We start from the raw sequence: 17,048 nt of genomic DNA, 5'->3' as shown, positions 1-17,048 counted from the left end.
CAGCACTAGTATCAAAGACCCATTGGCTTTGTATAACTACTCACCTGAATAAGACAAGCAGGTTTTGACCCAAAGTCCTATTCAAATGTAAACAGTGGGTGTGGGGTGAAAGACCTAAAATGTGATTGTTTCCAATGCAGAGGGTGCTGAAATATAAACGTTCATTGTTTTTCTTAGACAGCAAGCTGCTCTTGGGATGCCAGGGTATAAAGTAAGGGAAGAATGATGTGCAAAGTCAGATGCTCGTGTGTGTGTTAACCGATCTATCTCTACACATGCACCATCCCGTAAGAAAACCCACAAATAAAGGGGTGAGCCATAGAATCATAGACTTTAAGGTCAGAAGGGACCATTATGATGGTCTAGTCTGACCTCCTGCACAACGCAGGCCACAGAATCTCATCCACTTCTGTATCAAACCCCTGACCTATGTCTGAGCTATTGAAGTCCTCAAATCATGGTTTAAAGACTTCAAGATGCAGAGAATCCTCCAGCAAGTGACCCGTGCCCCACGCTGCAGAGGAAGGCGAAAAACCCCCAGGGCCTCTGCCAATCTGACCTGGAGGAAAATTCCTTCCCGACCCCAAATATGGTGATCACCTAAACCCTGAGCATGTGGGCAAGACTCACCAGCCAGACGCCCAGGAAAGAATTCTCTGTAGTAACTCAGATCCCACCCATCTAACATCCCATCAAAGGCCATTGGGCATATTTACCTGCTAATAGTCAAAAATCAATTAATTGCCAAAATTAGACTATCCCATCACACCATCCCCTCCATAAACTCATCAAGCTTAGTCTTGAAACCAGATATGTCTTTTGCCCGCATTGCTCCCCTTGGAAGGCTGTTCCAGAACTTCACTCCTCTGACGGTTAGAAACCTTCGTCTAATTTCAAGTCTAAACTTCCTGATGGCCTCTGATCTGGATCTCCATTGAAACAAAATCCTTTTAGTAAAATGTAACTGCAGACACTTTTGGAAAACCTCCAAGCTCACAAGAAAGATCTGTTGCTGGCTGCAAGCATTCCTGCCCCTTTCAAGAATCTGACATCTTAACTCCCCTAGTTTTGTGATGAGAACTAGCCTCACATTTTTTTTCACCACAAATAGCAGGAGAAACATAACATGTCAAAGATATAATTGTGTTTGGATTTTCCAAGGAGGAAAGCAACCATAACCTATTATTCACCTTTGGGGATAATAAAATGTTCCCATAACTGGTCTGAGCAAAGCTGCATTTTTTGAGTGAGTAATTCTTTTCTTTTTTGATTTTTTTTTTCTTTTTGAAAAGTAGAAGAAATTTCTTCCTTAGAAATTGATGCTATAGGCTTTGCATAGAGGTTTTGGGAGTTAAGCAAAAGCTCAGGTTCAAAGTTGTAAAAAGCCAATCTATTCTAAAACACATTGACACCAAAGTATGAAAATTAAGTTAGGGGGGCCAGTGAGTACCCCCATCTCATTCTGCTTCAAAGGACATTGACATCACTTGGCACCTCATGTTTTTAACCCCCCTTTTAAAGCAAAGTTACAATAAAACTTGAAAAAAATCTGGGTGTGCCCCCCATGCTACCACAGTGTAGCTCTCTATCGCCCTCTAGTGGCGAGACCACAGATGGAGGAATTACGAGTCGTACTGCCTTCAAGTGAATGGACTGGTCCTTTGCCTCAAATAGTGGAGGCACATGCATTTAGCTCCAGACGGCCCAGCAGGGGTATTACTCATAGACACTACCCCCAAAGGATAGCACCCACAGACTGGGATGGTCAGGATCTAGGAGATATTATCTAGCAGACGTGGTTTGCTAGAGTCACCAGGCCAAATTCTGCTCCCAGTTACACAGGTATAAATCCAGAGTAACTCCATCAGTGTCAAAGAAACTGGCATAACTGGAAGCAGAATTTAAATCCCATCTTATTAATTTTTTGCTTCCCTAAGGTAAAATCAACTATTTTCCCCCTTGGCAACCGTTAGCTTGTCTATTTGCTGCAAAATGAGGTTTTATGAGCACTCGGAATATGTGAAAAAATACTCTTAACTAAGGTTCTTCAGGGGTTGTAAGTGACTGGAAGAAACTGAGGGAAATTGAAGACAGAGAATGTATTTCGGTCTCAAGTCCAGGAAAACACTTACGCCCCTGCTTGACCTTAAGTCCATGAGCAGTCTCATTTAAGTTTAATCATGTGCTTAAGTGCTTTGCTGGATCAAGACCTTAAAATGCTAATGAAAATAAAAGATGTGGATCTTTAAATGATGAATCTGACATTATTGTCAAAGATCAGGAATAATAGTAATTGATATTTTAAAATGGCCACCATAGGTTGCTACTTAATTAAAAAAAACCTCTTATAAGCAATGAACGGAATGGATTTGAACTTTACACCACACACGTCACTGGAAATAACTCGTTTCACTGTATGTCCTCACGTAAGCGCCCTTCCTTATTTGCCTTAAGTTAATTCATGCACAGTTGGGCTTTTTATCGGGAGTGAGCACTGGCACAATTAATTGACCCAGTTTTGGGCAACTTCAAACTTAATCCCCATTTCCATTGGCAGATGTACAAAGCGATCCCACTAGGCAGAGGCAGGTTTTCTCAGGGAAGGACTGGCTGGGTCAACATGATAAAAATGTTGTGCAAGTCCAGGCTGTAACAGACATGCCACCCAGTGCAGGCAAAGCTCCTTAGATTCCTCCCCATCCATTGCAGGCAAATTACTGCCTTACTGTTGACCACCTCTTTTTCTCCTTCTCCCCATTCAGTGCAGTCTACCTAAAGGCCTGATTCTCGGCAATGGCCTAGGTGGGGCTGGGACAGTTGTTGCTGGGTGTGGATGGGTGGTACTGCTGGAATTAGGTACTGAAAATTCTTTCTTCTCATCACAGTCCTGACCAGAGCTGAGAGAAATTTACTAGCCATGAAACCATTTGCACTGGTTGGACAATGAGCTTCTCCACCTTAGCATGTCACAAGCCATTAGACCTTGATGCATGGGTTCCCCTTAATTATTTGGATGTTACTTTTCATATTGTCCTTGTCATTAGATGTTAATTATGGGCAACCTCGATCATTTCACAAAACTTAGAGAAAAGCTGGCACTTGTCCCGTGGCTGGTTCCAGCAAAGTCCAAGAGGCCTGTGCTTCTGCTACCACACACATTTCCTACAGCCATGTTTAAGAGGAGTTAGACTGGCTCAATGAAGCTCCCTGGAGGAAATACTGAATGCCAGTCATCTCTTCCGTATCCCCCAAGTCCAATATTATAGCTTCACTGAGCATTGAATGTGCAAACAGGAGCTATTTGTGGTGGCATGGAACTCAGAGAGCTTCTTGGAATTTGTTTGCAGAGGAAGTTATAGCAAGGTACAAAGAGTAATATTTCCTTAAGCTTTGGGTTCTGATAAGAATTGCGTTAATTTCAGTGGAAGGTGTACCAGGCTTTCAGTCCCTAGTTTAGCAAAGCATTTAAGCACAGACTTCACTTTAAGAACTGGAGTATTCCAAGCTGAAATCAATAGGCTTCTAATAATAGTTGTTATTATTATTGTATTGCATTGCATTGGATTTATTTGTATTGTGGTAACATCTCAGGAGTCCCAGGACTCCATTTTGTGTTAGGAACTGCACAAATACAGAACAAAGACTGTAAGCTCCTTGGGACAGGGACAATCTTTATTTGCAAGCTTCATTGCTTTCCTGAATTGGGGTCATAGTTAACATCCTGTAATGGCACAAATATTGGGGTGGAATTTAGCTAATCAATTGACGGCAACCCTTCAAAATCAGGTCAGTGTTCTCACAACACTTCTCAAGGTGGAGATAAATGTTTTAAAACATTTGAAAACTGAGTTCTCTGGTGGCATCTAGCACTGATTCCAACCTTAAAAGTTATTGAGATAGTGGCCGCTAAAATCAGAGGTCTCAAGTTGGTCAGCCAGAAATGACAACCACCATAATCAGAGGCTACATTTGGAAATATTAGCCTTTAATGTGAATGCATGTATTATTTGCCAGTTTATACGGCATTGCCTACCTCTGAATGTATTCTTTGTGACTGGTGACATACAACTAGTAATAAAGAAAAGACCACGTTGTTTGAATAGTGAGGTTTTGCTAGCTGGGTCTAAAGCCTTCACTTAGGCAATCAGTGAATGTCTCCTTCTGTACATGAAGCAGTGATAATTCATACCTGAACAGAAGTATTCCTCTTAGTCAAATATTCTTCTGTTTAACTAATAGTCTTTCCACCTGCAAAGGCAGACATTGTACGCTGGCTCAGCCAATCAGAGACACCATTAAGACTCATACATTTTATACTTGACTACAGTCCTTATTTGCATTCATGATTGTTGGATTATTTTCTGGAGCCTGGCAGAATAAATGTTTATGAAACCAATTTGCTCTGTTTTGGAGCACATGGTCATAATACCATCAGATGCTGCTGATTAACTAGTAAATAATGTATCTGCTGATTCCTCTTTAGCTTTGTTGACTGAGTGGGAAAAGGTCAACGTTTTGTATGATGAGGCAAATGATGCTGCCTAGCTCCTATGAAAGCTTTCTCGTTTGACTGTGTTGCCTCTTTTTATTTTTTATTTCTTTGGACAGGTGCAGAATATGTCTCAGTCAATAGAGGTATTGGACAGGCGAACTCAAAGAGACTTACAATATGTAGAGAAGATGGAGAACCAGATGAAGGGGTTGGAATCGAAATTCAAGCAAGTGGAAGAGAGTCACAAACAACACCTGGCAAGACAGTTTAAGGTATGTACATCCTCCAGCCTGCTAATGAGGCTACAGTGTCTCTTCCTCTGCCCCAATATACCGTGGGGCAAATGATCAGAGAAGACAAAAACAATTCTCCAAACTTCTATGTAGATAAACCTACTGTGTGGCACCACCCCAGGGTTCTATTCCCACTGCATTCTGGGCCTTACTCAGCAAACATTGATATCCACAAAAGTTTTGCCTGAATAGAATCAGATCTTGAATGCACTGAATTTCCAGGAAGGAATTTTCAAGCATGCATTGAGAATAGGTCTCCTAATGTACACTCTTACTTTGTAAAGATAAGACCAAATGACCAGAGTGATATGGCAACAATGAGGAGGAAAAAATGCCGGTAAAGTGTATAGGTTGCTTCTTTTTCAGTAATTAGCCCAAAGTCCTCATGTTAAGTAACCTCAGTTAAAAGGTAGGCAATTCCTATATTTGAGCATTAGTGTCCTCACTGAGTGAAACAGATCACTCATGGACCAAGGAGCGGGCAAGGATCTGGGGTGACATCCTGGTGCCTCTGAAGTCAATAGGAATTTTGCTGCCGACTTCAATGGGGTCAGGATTCCACTACTGTATTTCACTGGGTTTGGGGAAAGATCCCATCCAGACTGACATCATGGACCCATTTATTCTCTTCTGAAACAGCCCATGAGTTGGAGCATTGCTACCATTTACGTAGCAAATGGAATCCAATACTACCGTGGCACCAGAGAATTTCCCCTTCACATTCTTTGAGAAATATTTTGATTACATTTTCTTGAAACATTTCCCCACATTTTTTAACAACTAGCGAGCTGGTTGAAACGTTTTAATTTCAAGATTTAACTGATGTTTTCAATTTTGAAATACCAACATGTGGAATTAAAAAAAATGGGAAAGAATATTTGTGAAAATTGTCAATTTCACCCTCATTTTTCAACCAGCTCGGATCATCAAGTTCAATTCTTCAGCTTAGATCTAAGGTTAGGACCTGCTAGACTGAGACAACTTTCAGCTCTAACAATGTGATCTTAATCCCCCCCCCTCCCACACACACACACACACCCGCACACCATGGTGATACATTCACTAGAGAGTGCAAATAAAAACGTATAAAACATCGGAGGGGAACTCATCACTTGAAATAGAGGAGCATGGAAAACAAATAACGTTTCACTACATGGGCTAGTTTCCAATCTCATTCATGCCAGTATAAATCCAGAGTAATTCCACAAGACACTCAGATACCATGGTCCTAGGCATTGTATAAGAATCTGAAATGGAACTGTCACTGGTGCTATTCTGGATTTACATTGGTTTAACTGAGATCCGAATATGGCCTATTATTAGGCTTGGTAGAATAAGATTTTTATTTTTTTAAATAATTTTGACAGATAATATAAATGTTTATTTTTAATCTCCCCTCCCCCCCCCCCAGTTTTTCTCAATTTAAATTTTCACAGTTGCTCAAAATTATAAGCATTTTTTTCTGATTTTTATCGATTTAAATTTTCACAGTTGAGGGACAGTATGAGGGGTCAGACGATGGGGGCACAAAGATCATCATTATTTAATGACAGTAGACACCGAGAATCAAAAAGTTAAAGCTCTATAACTGTTAAAACACAAATTGCCACCATCATATATTGAAATGTGCAAAATGAATACCTTTAACCCAAACTGTAGTGAGTTCTCAAGTTGATTTTTTCTTACTTTCCCTATCTGTAAATTTCAATTATTACTGATGGAAATATTTTTCCCTCGGTTTGTGTGTGTATGGTGAAATCGACGTTTATCAACATTTATCGATAAAAATCTAATCCTTCCAAGCCTACCTATTATGAATACTATCCAATGCTTCATTACATGGTAAGTGCGTGCATATTTACATGTGCATTGTTGTCTAAGGGATCTCAGCATCTTCAACAAAATGTTGTGTACTATGCCTTTAAAGACAGCCTTTCTTTTCATTAAAAAAAACCAAAACAGTTTGGCGAAATAATGGCTGTGTTTCTGGAGAACCAAATTAAAAATGATATTTTTAGCATGATTAAATAGCATTAAAGAATTGTTCATAGCAATTGCTGCCCAGGCACAGGGCCGGCTCCGGCTTTTTTGCCGCCCCAAGAGGCGAAGCAGAAAAAAAAAACCCAATCGGCGGCACTTTGGTGGCAGCTCAATCGCGCCGCTTCATTCTTCTGCGGCAATTCAGCGGCGGGTCCTTCGCTCCCAGGGACTGAGGGACCCGCCGCCGAAGACCTGGACGTGCTGCCCCTTTCCATTGGCCGCCCCAAGCACCTGCTTCCTTCGCTGGTGCCTGGAGCCAGCCCTGCCCAGGCATGATTTGAAATCACAGTCACAGCATTTTGTTTGTGCCAACGCCGGCGTTAAAATGTGAGTGGTTTGGAGTTGCGTTTGGGTTTTTTCTTATCATAAAACTATTTGTTTATGAACGGATGTCTGTGTAAGGCAGGTTAGTGAGCTAGCTCCTCAACAGTATTTCATTTTCTTGCTTACAGGGCTAACTTAAAAGAAAGTTTTTTCAATGCTGCAGTGACTGAAGAAGCAGTTCACTCCCATGTAACCATGAAAAGAGGGTCACAGAGCATTTTGCACCATGCATTTCTTTCTTTCTTTATTATTTTCCAAATTAGTACCATATCTCACTAAGGAACCTTGAACCACAACTGAGATCTTCCTTTGCATGCAATTGTAGATGCATTTCATGAATAGTTTGAAACCCTTGTCAATGCATATATATATACATAATTTTTTTAAAGAAAAAAAAAAACAACAGAACTCTTTGTGTATGTGATCTGAAGCATGTAACCGTAAGATGTTGCATTCTAAAAATGACAAATAAAGGCCTTTCCCAAATATTTTGGTGTTCTACAGACTGTTTAATATACTCTTTCTAATACATCATTTGGACCAAAAAAATAATAATGATAAGAATAATTGTGGGGATAAGAACATTGCACTCACGTAGGAAGCAGCCAGATCAAGGCAGAGTGTTGCAGATTTTTGCACGCATAGCACTGAACCAAGCTTATTTTAACCTTGCAGGCAATAAAAGCGAAAATGGAGGAACTTAGGCCTTTGATACCAGTGTTGGAAGAGTACAAAGCCGATGCAAAATTGGTATTGCAGTTTAAAGAGGAGGTCCAGAATCTGACGTCAGTTCTAAACGAACTCCAGGAGGAGATTGGCGCCTATGACTACGAAGAGCTTCAGAACAGAGTGTCAAATCTTGAAGAAAGGCTCCGTGCATGCATGCAAAAATTAGGTAGGCTCAGAACAATATGGTGGCACTGGCAAAACACCAGCAATGTAAAGTACATATTACATCTGGAGGTAGCAGTGCTGACCTGGACATCTCCTTGTGCCTTCACTGCACTGGCTATAAGAAATGAGTTCACAAAGCAGGGTCTGATCCTGTAAACACATATGCACACGAGTAACTTTACTACCGTGAGTAGCTACTCACCTGAGTAAAGTTACTCGTGGCGCAAGTGCATGCAGGATCATATCCTCAGTTGGACATGAGACTTTGCAAAGTTAGCAGTGAAATATGGTAAATAGGCTATTTTAAATACTGCTTATGCGATGCAAACACTGGGTCTCCATTTAAATTATGTATCATTGTCCAGTCTTTCTGCTAGCTAGAATTGGGACATACCATTTTAAATAATATGTATGTGGGGCATGACTTTTTACCAGACAAGAGCACACCCTCACCAGTATTTGCTCACGTTTGTGTGTGGGCTGCAGCTCTATAAAGAATATAACACTCCACCCCACCCCACCCCAATCCATCACTTCCTTTCAGTGAAGGAGTAGAACTCTATCAAATCAGGCCAAGTAAATAGAAATTGTAAAGCACAGGCAGCCAGATTCTGATCTCATTGCAGCTGTTATCAATTGGCCATAACCCCACTGAAGTCAGTAGATTTCTTCTGGAGAATACACCTCTGTAACTCAAATCAGAATCGGGCCCGAGGTAGAGGGTGAAAATGTTGGCCCTTTGAGAAAAAGAGGGGATTCTGCATTCTGTGTACTTGTTGCAAGACATTTCCCCAACATCTGTTGACCTAGCTCCCTCCTGATTTAATTTTCCACTTACATTATTGACTTGCTTGTTAAGCAATTTAAGTCATCTGAACACATTAACCGATCCACCAGTCTATTTCGGTAGCACATTTGAAATTATACTCTCATGTGACTTCAGTAAAGATCAGCTGCCTTCTCATCACTGTATATTTTTGGCAAGGTACCATTTTATTTTTCTACTGTCTATGCTACTGGGATTGTTTCTGTTTGTTTTTAGACCTTTCCACCTTTGTTAGGAAGCTTCCTCCCTTTAGAAATTGATTGCTGTTATTATTTTAGCCTGTTATCTGTTACCTTGTAACCCACCTGTCAGCTAAAAGCCCACAGAGGAAAATGAATTCATTTAGAGCATTATATATGCACAGACAAATTTCTATGGGAGCTGTGGATAAAATTTGCAAAAGTGTTTAAGTGACTCAAGTCGTTAACACAGTCTCTAGAGTATAAGTCTAATTAAACGTCAAAGGGACTTAGGCTCTTCCGTGCCTGACTCATTTTGAAAATGAAGCTTGGGCTCGTAAGTTACGGACGCGCTTTTGAAAATGCCACCATCTCTGTCTGTTGGGGAAGGGAAAAGCCCATGTCCGAAGGAAACTTAACGAGATTGGCCAGGTCCTCAGCCATCAGCTTAGTCTAAAGGAATGAAGCTAGGCTGATTTACGCCAACTGAGGATCAGGCTTCTTGATTTAAAAATAAAAGAACTTGGAAAAGCTTCTTTCTCCCCCTCCCCCTGCTGAAGAGATGCATGCAAGGCATGCCGCTGCTGCGCCTTGTTATTTACCATGTACAATATTGCAGTGGTTTTTGGATTGTAAAGAAAAATTCTCCACCTCTGTGCTATAAAGGTGAAATTCACAGCACAAAGGTCTATGCCCCATTTAAGATCTGAAAGTATGGCTTCAGTGGCAAATCAGTGGGGCATAGACCTCGTACTGGGCCCTCTGAGTTTCATTCTAAATATTTGAAAGGAAGATGGAATCTGGTTGTTATTATTTACTATTATTATTATGGTAGTACCTACCGGCTTCAGATGGGATTGGGCCCAGTCCCTGCCCCCAAGAATTTACAATCTGGACAGGCAAGAGAGGGGTAGAGCATAGGAAGGAAGTATCATTATCCCCATTTTATAGATGGGGAACTGAGAGACAGAAAAATTAAGTGATTTGTCCAAAGTTACCTAGTAAGTCTGTGGCAGAGCCTGGAATTAAACACACGTCTCCAGAGGCCCAGTCGAGTGCCTTAGTCACAAGAGACTTCTGTTGTGAGGAAGCAGCTGTCTTTACTTGTCTCTTTTGACAGAAGAGATGGGGTTTCACATGAGGTAACAAATGGAGAGCAGTGATCTATTTTCTGTCCCACCGTAGAGAGCGTCTCTTCAAATCTACCATTTTTGGTTGTCTCTTATGTTCCCATCCTGTCTCTTGAGAAATAAGAGACTCTTTCTGTTTTTCACTGCCAGCTCTCTGCTGACCTTTAGTCACTTTAACTCTAGGAACCGAAGAGAGGGCATAGTAGGAAAAACTAACATTCTAGAGCAGAAAGAAAAACATCAGAGCTGTACCTGAAAGTGGAGCAGTATTGTGCTGTCAATATTTTAACCAAGGGCTTCTGTAAAGATGCACCCAGAACATGTGATAAATACCACACAGACCAAAGGTGTGTGTGATTTCAAGGAGAAGAATGGAGGAACTGGGGAATCTAATTTGAGCTAAGCAAATAATTGGCAGTGAATAATTGTTTAAACAAAACAGCCCTCTTTGTCTATTGGCAAAAATTCCTTGGATCCAGTCGTTACCCTAATGTGTGTGTTTGTTCAAGTTCCATTAGCTAAATAACTTACCTAATTTTTGTTTCTTTTGTAGCTTGACCACAAAGGCTCAACTGAGGAATTCAGTTGCTTAGTTGGGATTGGTCAGAGGTGTCACATCGGATTGTTCCTCTTCTTTGACAGCATGACCATGTGTAATCCTGTATGCAAGCACTTCTTAGCAGGAATGCTTGCGTGCATGAATGTAAAATTCAGTTTGCATGAAAACTCACCCGTGTAACTTTGAAATGAATTGTTTTATTAGGAGCAACATTGTCACACCTTGATGCTCAATGTTAGTCTCCTAAATCCCTATTTGGGAACCTAAATGCAAATGGACTGAGCATCACAAATCCTGAGCGTATACAAATCCCATTGGAGTCGATGGTACTTATAGGAACTCAACATCTTTGATTGTCAGGCGCTTGTATTTAGGTGCCTGATAGGGTTTTAGAAACCTAATTTTAAATACTCAAGGTCGGCTTCCTCAAGTGGTGTGAATCAGCACAGCGTCACTGACTTGTGTCGAGCTATGCTGTTATACACCAGCTAAGGATTTGGGCCCCAAGTTTGCAAATGTTAGCCTGCCATTTTAGCCAGTTGCTTGAAAAGAAAAAGGACATGGGGAGGAGAGGAAAGGGGGCATTGAATATGGCTGAGGTGAGCCCGTTGAAAAATACAAGTGCATATTTGCAGACTGCTGTATTCACACCTCTCCTCCAGGAGGACGTCTGAGGCACTTGGCAGACAAACGTGAAGTGTATTTGCGGGAAGCATTTGCACCTTTTTCCTGAGAACCGCCCTGGGCACACGGAGACTGCAACAGCATGTGTATACTGCTCCTTTGAAGGAGGAGGTGGGAGAGAGCCATTGCTGAAAATGCCTGCTCCGGGGATATGATGCAACAGGACCCAGAGAGAAGGGGCCAGCTCTTTTCAGTGGAGCTGTGGGGACTGACACCAGCTGAGGATGTCGCCCAAGGTGACTCCATCAGGTGCAGGGAGCCCATGTTGACCTTCCCTTGAGTTTAGTGTCAGAACTTTAACGAGTGGCTCCAGATCCATCCCAGTATATCACTGATCTCGGGTTCCCTGAGGGGGAGAATCTGGGTCTTTTGAAAATAAGCCTCTTCCCATGCTGCTAATTCTGCTTCCTATCTCACTATTACCACCTGTTTAGGACCAGACTGTGAGGCACTCACTCCAATTGAGTAGCACCCGACTCTGCATGTAACCCCACCCCACTGATACCACTGGAACTATTTACCGAGTAAGGTACTACTCAACATGAGTAAGAACCTGGCAGCCTGGCCCTCAGTGGAGTTTATTAATACTCAGCTCCTGGGGTAACAAAGAATTCCTTTGTGCACAGCCCCAGTCTCTGTCCAAGCGTTGGGGTCCCATTCTCAGCTAGGTTACATCAGTTTTACACCATTGATTTCAATTGTGATAGGCTGCTGCAAAACTGGAGCCGCTCAGCAGTGGAGTGGGTCCTTTGATTTCAAGCCCTGAACATGCAGGATTTCTAGTACATTTCGGAGCTGGGTTCAGTCAAACCCATTGTATTCCCCTTGGAATGCTGCTGAGTAGGAATGCGTTTTGAAAGCTAAAGGTATGGTTGTCAGAGATGCTGGCAGCTGTAGTTCACTTCATTTCAGCACCTCTGAAAATCAGGCTATTGCAACACTGGCAGGTATTTTGCTGCTGGGGAACTAGTGCTGTAAAATGAGCACTAAGGTGGGTGTTAAGAATGGCAGGTCCTTCCCACAATCTACACCAATTATCCCCCCACTGGCTCAGCTCCACGTTGGGTAATTGCATTCTCCCTACATGTGCTCAGATCCTCTGCTGCTGAAAGTCTTTGTCATCCCAAAGCTAACACTCTGGCCTGGCGCTCTTCACTATCTAGCCCAAACTGTTGTCGAGTGGTGCTGTGTGTTGTTTAACATGTTTCATCTCAGAGGTAGTTGCACTGCAGTGATGGATGAAGTGATTCTTTTACATAGGTTATAAATGTTTTTGGGATCTGCAACAGGGTAAAACATTTGGGAAAGGGTTAAGGGCTCCTTGCCAGTTACGTGACTCAGCAGGGAATTTAAGGGAGAGTGTGGGCTCTTTTAGGGGGAGATGAGACAGGCAAGGGGGAAAGATTCTCTGTTGGTCTGGGGAATTGATTTATTTTGGTGTCATCTCCTGAATTTTGTGCTTGAATGATAAATGGGCTCAGAGACAAGCACCTGAAACTGACTTAGGCATGGCCTTGATTCCTTCCTGGGCTGATGAGATAGCCCAGTAATTTACAGAACACTTCGGGATAAAACATCCCATGTAGACCAGCCCAGCTGGTAAATCATGCAGGCAACCTTCTGCAACTAGGTATTGTATATTTTAAATAGGTTTGCGTTGGCCATGCTCACCCTCTTCGTTTTTTACTTTCTGTCGCCATTCATGGATCAGAGTGTTACTGGCTCAGATATTTACAGGGAGTGAATTCTACAGCAAGCGTTTGTGGGACTAGATTTTGCAATTTGTGCTTGCAAGTATTTGCCCTGGAAATGCTTCTATGCTTGCCCTGTCATGTAGTTTAAGGGGTAAACTGCGCTAACCAACATGGATTAAATTCCGAAGGTTCCTTGCTACTTCAGAGTATATAAAACGTGAACATAGAATTAATTGATTAAATTCATAGCAAAAAATTCACCGATATTCCACCAGCACAAAATGAACCCAAATGTGCTGACTAAGTTAGTTGTTAGTTATTTGCTCAGCTCTATAACTGGGGAAAAAAAATTGTATTGGAGACGTGCAAAGGAACCTCAGTGAAAGATCAGTGGTAGGCACTGTACAGACAATAACAAAGAAAACAGTCTCTGTCCAAGCCATGTTCACAGTCTAGAGGGTATTTACAGTATTACTAACTTAAAAAGCTACTAAATACCTGGCCCACATTGGCCTGGCCAGCTTGGAGGTGCTAGACTCGTGACAGAGACATCTCATAGTGTCTGAGGGCCTCTTCCCAGTTCCTTGGTATTTTTCCTCCGGTAACCCCCATTGCTTTGAGCTCCACACTGCTGCAGAACGATTTGTTTTAGACAACGTCCCCCTCCCCCTATGCTTTTTTATTTCTCCTAAGCTTTACTGAAGAATCAATACTGAAAACATAGCCTGACCCTGGTGTGTGTGTGTGTGTGTGTGTGTGTGTGTGTGTATCTATCCAAAGGCAGGTTCCGTTTGTTGTTCCGTTCACGTTTTTTAAAGATCGCTATTTATATGGCGATGTGAAGGTTTCTATTCAGGCGCCGAAGAGAACTCTTGCAGAAGTAGCTTGAATATCACTCAGAATTGCTCCTTGAATTAGAGGACAAGTTTAAGATAGCAGCTGCTCTCTGCAGGTTTGGAATTCTCTCCCTTTCAAGCTTCCCCTTGATTCTTAAAGCGCTCCCTTTACAGGGATTAAGAAGAACGTGCACACCCTAATACGAAATGGGGCTCGGCACAGAATAGGGAGCTGATCCCTAAAACAAAACAACAGCAACAAAACTCTGCCCCACAACAGTACAATTTAGGGACTGGAGGAGTGTGTTCTCCCCCCACCCCTCCCTACACACGCATTCATCCTTCCCAGCTGCATTTCGATTAGCAGTCAGATTAGAGGTCTCCCAGGCAGAAGACAAAGGCAAGATCAGTGCTGAGCTTTCTAGTTGCTAAAGAAAAATCTGTTTCCACCCTCAGAACTGTCCTTGCAAAGGAAGAGAGTCGATCCCGATGCCCCCAGTGTTACAATAGGGGTGTGTAAAATCACACTGGACTAGATGCGTCTCCAGTTTGTGCAAACGGAGGTGCATTGCTGGATTAACAAATTCAGGGCAAAAGTCTGATGGCCTGGGGATGGATTGGGTAGTGGGGACGAAGACAAAGAGGGCTTCTCCCTATGCTTCCACACGGGCGCTGCAGCCTGGGAATCCGCTCCCTGGCTCAAAGGGGCATAACCCTTCCCCCGCTGCCACCTCCGTGCCCTGAGCTGCCTGCTAGCATCTGGGTGAGTTCATATTATTCCTTTAAAAGCAGATGTAAAGAGCTCGCAGTTCGGAGCGCTTGTAACGCACACACCTCCGGGGTGTGGTGCTCTGTCCCATTTAGTGGCACCAAGACCACTTAGCTATGGCTGTAGCAGACTAATTAATTTCTAAGGGCCGTGAGGCTTTTAGCTTGTGCCGTAGAGGCTCGTACACTAAGCTCCAGAGGTCTCAGGTTCAATCCTGCCTGTTGGCGACCGGGGTCTGTCGGCGTAACACGCTCACTCAGGCCACACCAGCAGAGTGTCTGCGGCGATCGCTCCACCCCCCAGTAGAGCCCTGCCACTGTCCTGCTGCAGGATACAAATAATTTCCCTTGACTTCCATGGGACTCCCTCTGCCCGAGGGGGAGAATCTATCCCCAGCAATGAAGCAAGGCCCGAACTTGGCCTGGCGTGCTGGCGACTCACAATAACCGTTGAGTCTAAATCAAACAAGCCCTTTGCCATGAATCTAAAGATCCTATGGCTTTAAAATGGCTGCTTGGCCACCACACCTCATGCACTGGCTGTGCAAAAAGAGGTGTTTTAACCCCTATTACAACCCTAGTGAAGAGATGACAGCCGTAGCTGGAACCCATGTTAGATGGCTGAGGTATGCCCTTGCCTCCCTCGAGGGTGATTTAGTGAAGGCAAGGTCAAAAGACGGGATCATGTGGAACCCCCCAGTGAACTGAGCCTTGAAAATATCAGCTGTAAACCATATTTGCTGAGCCAGCCTGGTGTTTGGCGGGAGTCTGACTGCCATTCTCTAGGCCTGTGCAGTCGGGCTCTACAGGACCCCAAATAAATCTGACATGGTATTTGGGGAAAAGTAGGGCTGGAAGGGACCTCAAGAGGTCACCTAGTCCATCCCCCCAGGCTGAGGCTGGACTAATAGATGCCTGATAGATGTTTGTCTCATCTGTCCTTAAAAACCTCCAGTGACTGGAATTTCATAGCAGTTGTACAGTCGTGTTTGTTTTTTCAAGCCCCTCCTTTTTCCCCCTCTGCATCCGGGAATAATTTGTGGAGACAACATAAAGCAAACCCAAGTCATTTTATGTGAGTCTCACCACCCAGTGACTTGAAATACCCTCCAAATGTCTGGACTTGCATCACTTAAGCACCATAAATGGGTCCCTGAAGCACTAAAAGAGTCAGAGGAAAAGCAAGCAGAAACACTGAGCTATTGGGGGGTTATTCGGGTTTACCCAACTATTGGGATATTCAATATGAAAAACATGAATGTGAGTATAAAGAAGCATAAAGATCGTGACTGAGCCGTGAGCATATTATTATTAATTATTTCTATTGTGGTAGCACGCAGGAGCCCTGGGTAGGACTCCATTGCGCTAGGGGCTGTATGAACACAGATCAAAGCGGTGGCCCACATATCCCTGCTATTTGTATTTTTTGAGCCCAGAAGGGCTGAGTTTGCTATGTAGGCAAATACTCTGCACCTAAGAGTTTGAAAGGGTTGCTCTTTGTTGCTCAAGAGTGAGCCCTCAGGTGTGATTAAGGAGCATAATTTAGGAGTTCCAGAAAGAAGGCCCAGTCAATGAGGAGTTAAAAATTAAAAGGCTCTACGACGGGCAGTATTGTTTAATGGTTAAATGAGGGGCCCCAGAGTCAGGAATTTTGGATTTTAGTCCCAGCTCTGCCGCTGACTCATTGCACGGTATCTCCTTGAACAAATCAGATAATTTCTTTATGCCTCAACGTCCCAAGATGTAAAACGGGACAACAATCAAGAACCTTAACTAGGGTGACCAGATGTCCCGATTTTATAGGGACAGTCCCCATATTTGGGGCTTTTTCTTATATAGGCTCCTATTTCCCTCCCCCCCAACCCCCTGTCTGGATTTTTCACCCTTGCTATCTGGTCACCCTAACCTTAAATCACCAGGGCCTTTTGAGGCATAACTCATTAATGTATGCAATGAGGCTGTATATGTGCAAATTATTTATAATAGATGGGCTATACAAGGATCCTATCCTGTGAGATGCTGAGCTGGGTTCACATTGAGGAGTCTCCATGCCTAGCAGAAAGAATTCAGCACCCCGTAGAGTTTTTCACAACACACAGTTCCTCACAGCTTATATCCAGCAATCACTAAGCACATGGCATGAAAAAGACCGTTGTGTAATGTCTGTAGTTGCTTCTTGGCTGGAATGAACAAATGCCACTAGAAATTCCCAATGCAATGCAAAGATTGTAGCTGCCCCTCCAGAACAATAACACCTAATGACTGATGTCGTCTTACCTTAGATGGAACTCAGGTGGCTAAATCAATAATGCATCTGACTTTTAATATG

At 42.9% G+C, this 17,048-nt stretch overlaps 1 protein-coding gene across 3 annotated transcripts in view; it reads left to right on the top strand.

The window, feature by feature from the left end:
- The window catches only part of OLFM1 (olfactomedin 1), a 50,761-nt gene that overhangs the window by 21,992 nt on the left and 11,721 nt on the right, over positions 1 to 17,048 (top strand). For all 3 annotated transcript variants that reach the window (XM_054007905.1, XM_054007904.1, XM_054007906.1), the window contains exons 3-4: positions 4,609 to 4,764; positions 7,825 to 8,044. In XM_054007905.1, coding sequence (XP_053863880.1) covers positions 4,609 to 4,764; positions 7,825 to 8,044 — 376 coding nt within the window. The remainder of the gene's footprint in view (positions 1 to 4,608; positions 4,765 to 7,824; positions 8,045 to 17,048) is intronic.

The sequence above is a fragment of the Malaclemys terrapin genome, chromosome 17 (genome assembly GCF_027887155.1).
Source record: "Malaclemys terrapin pileata isolate rMalTer1 chromosome 17, rMalTer1.hap1, whole genome shotgun sequence".
Taxonomy (NCBI): Eukaryota; Metazoa; Chordata; order Testudines; family Emydidae; genus Malaclemys; species Malaclemys terrapin.
Note: the sequence above shows the minus strand (reverse complement) of the source record. Positions and strands in the feature narration are given on the sequence as shown.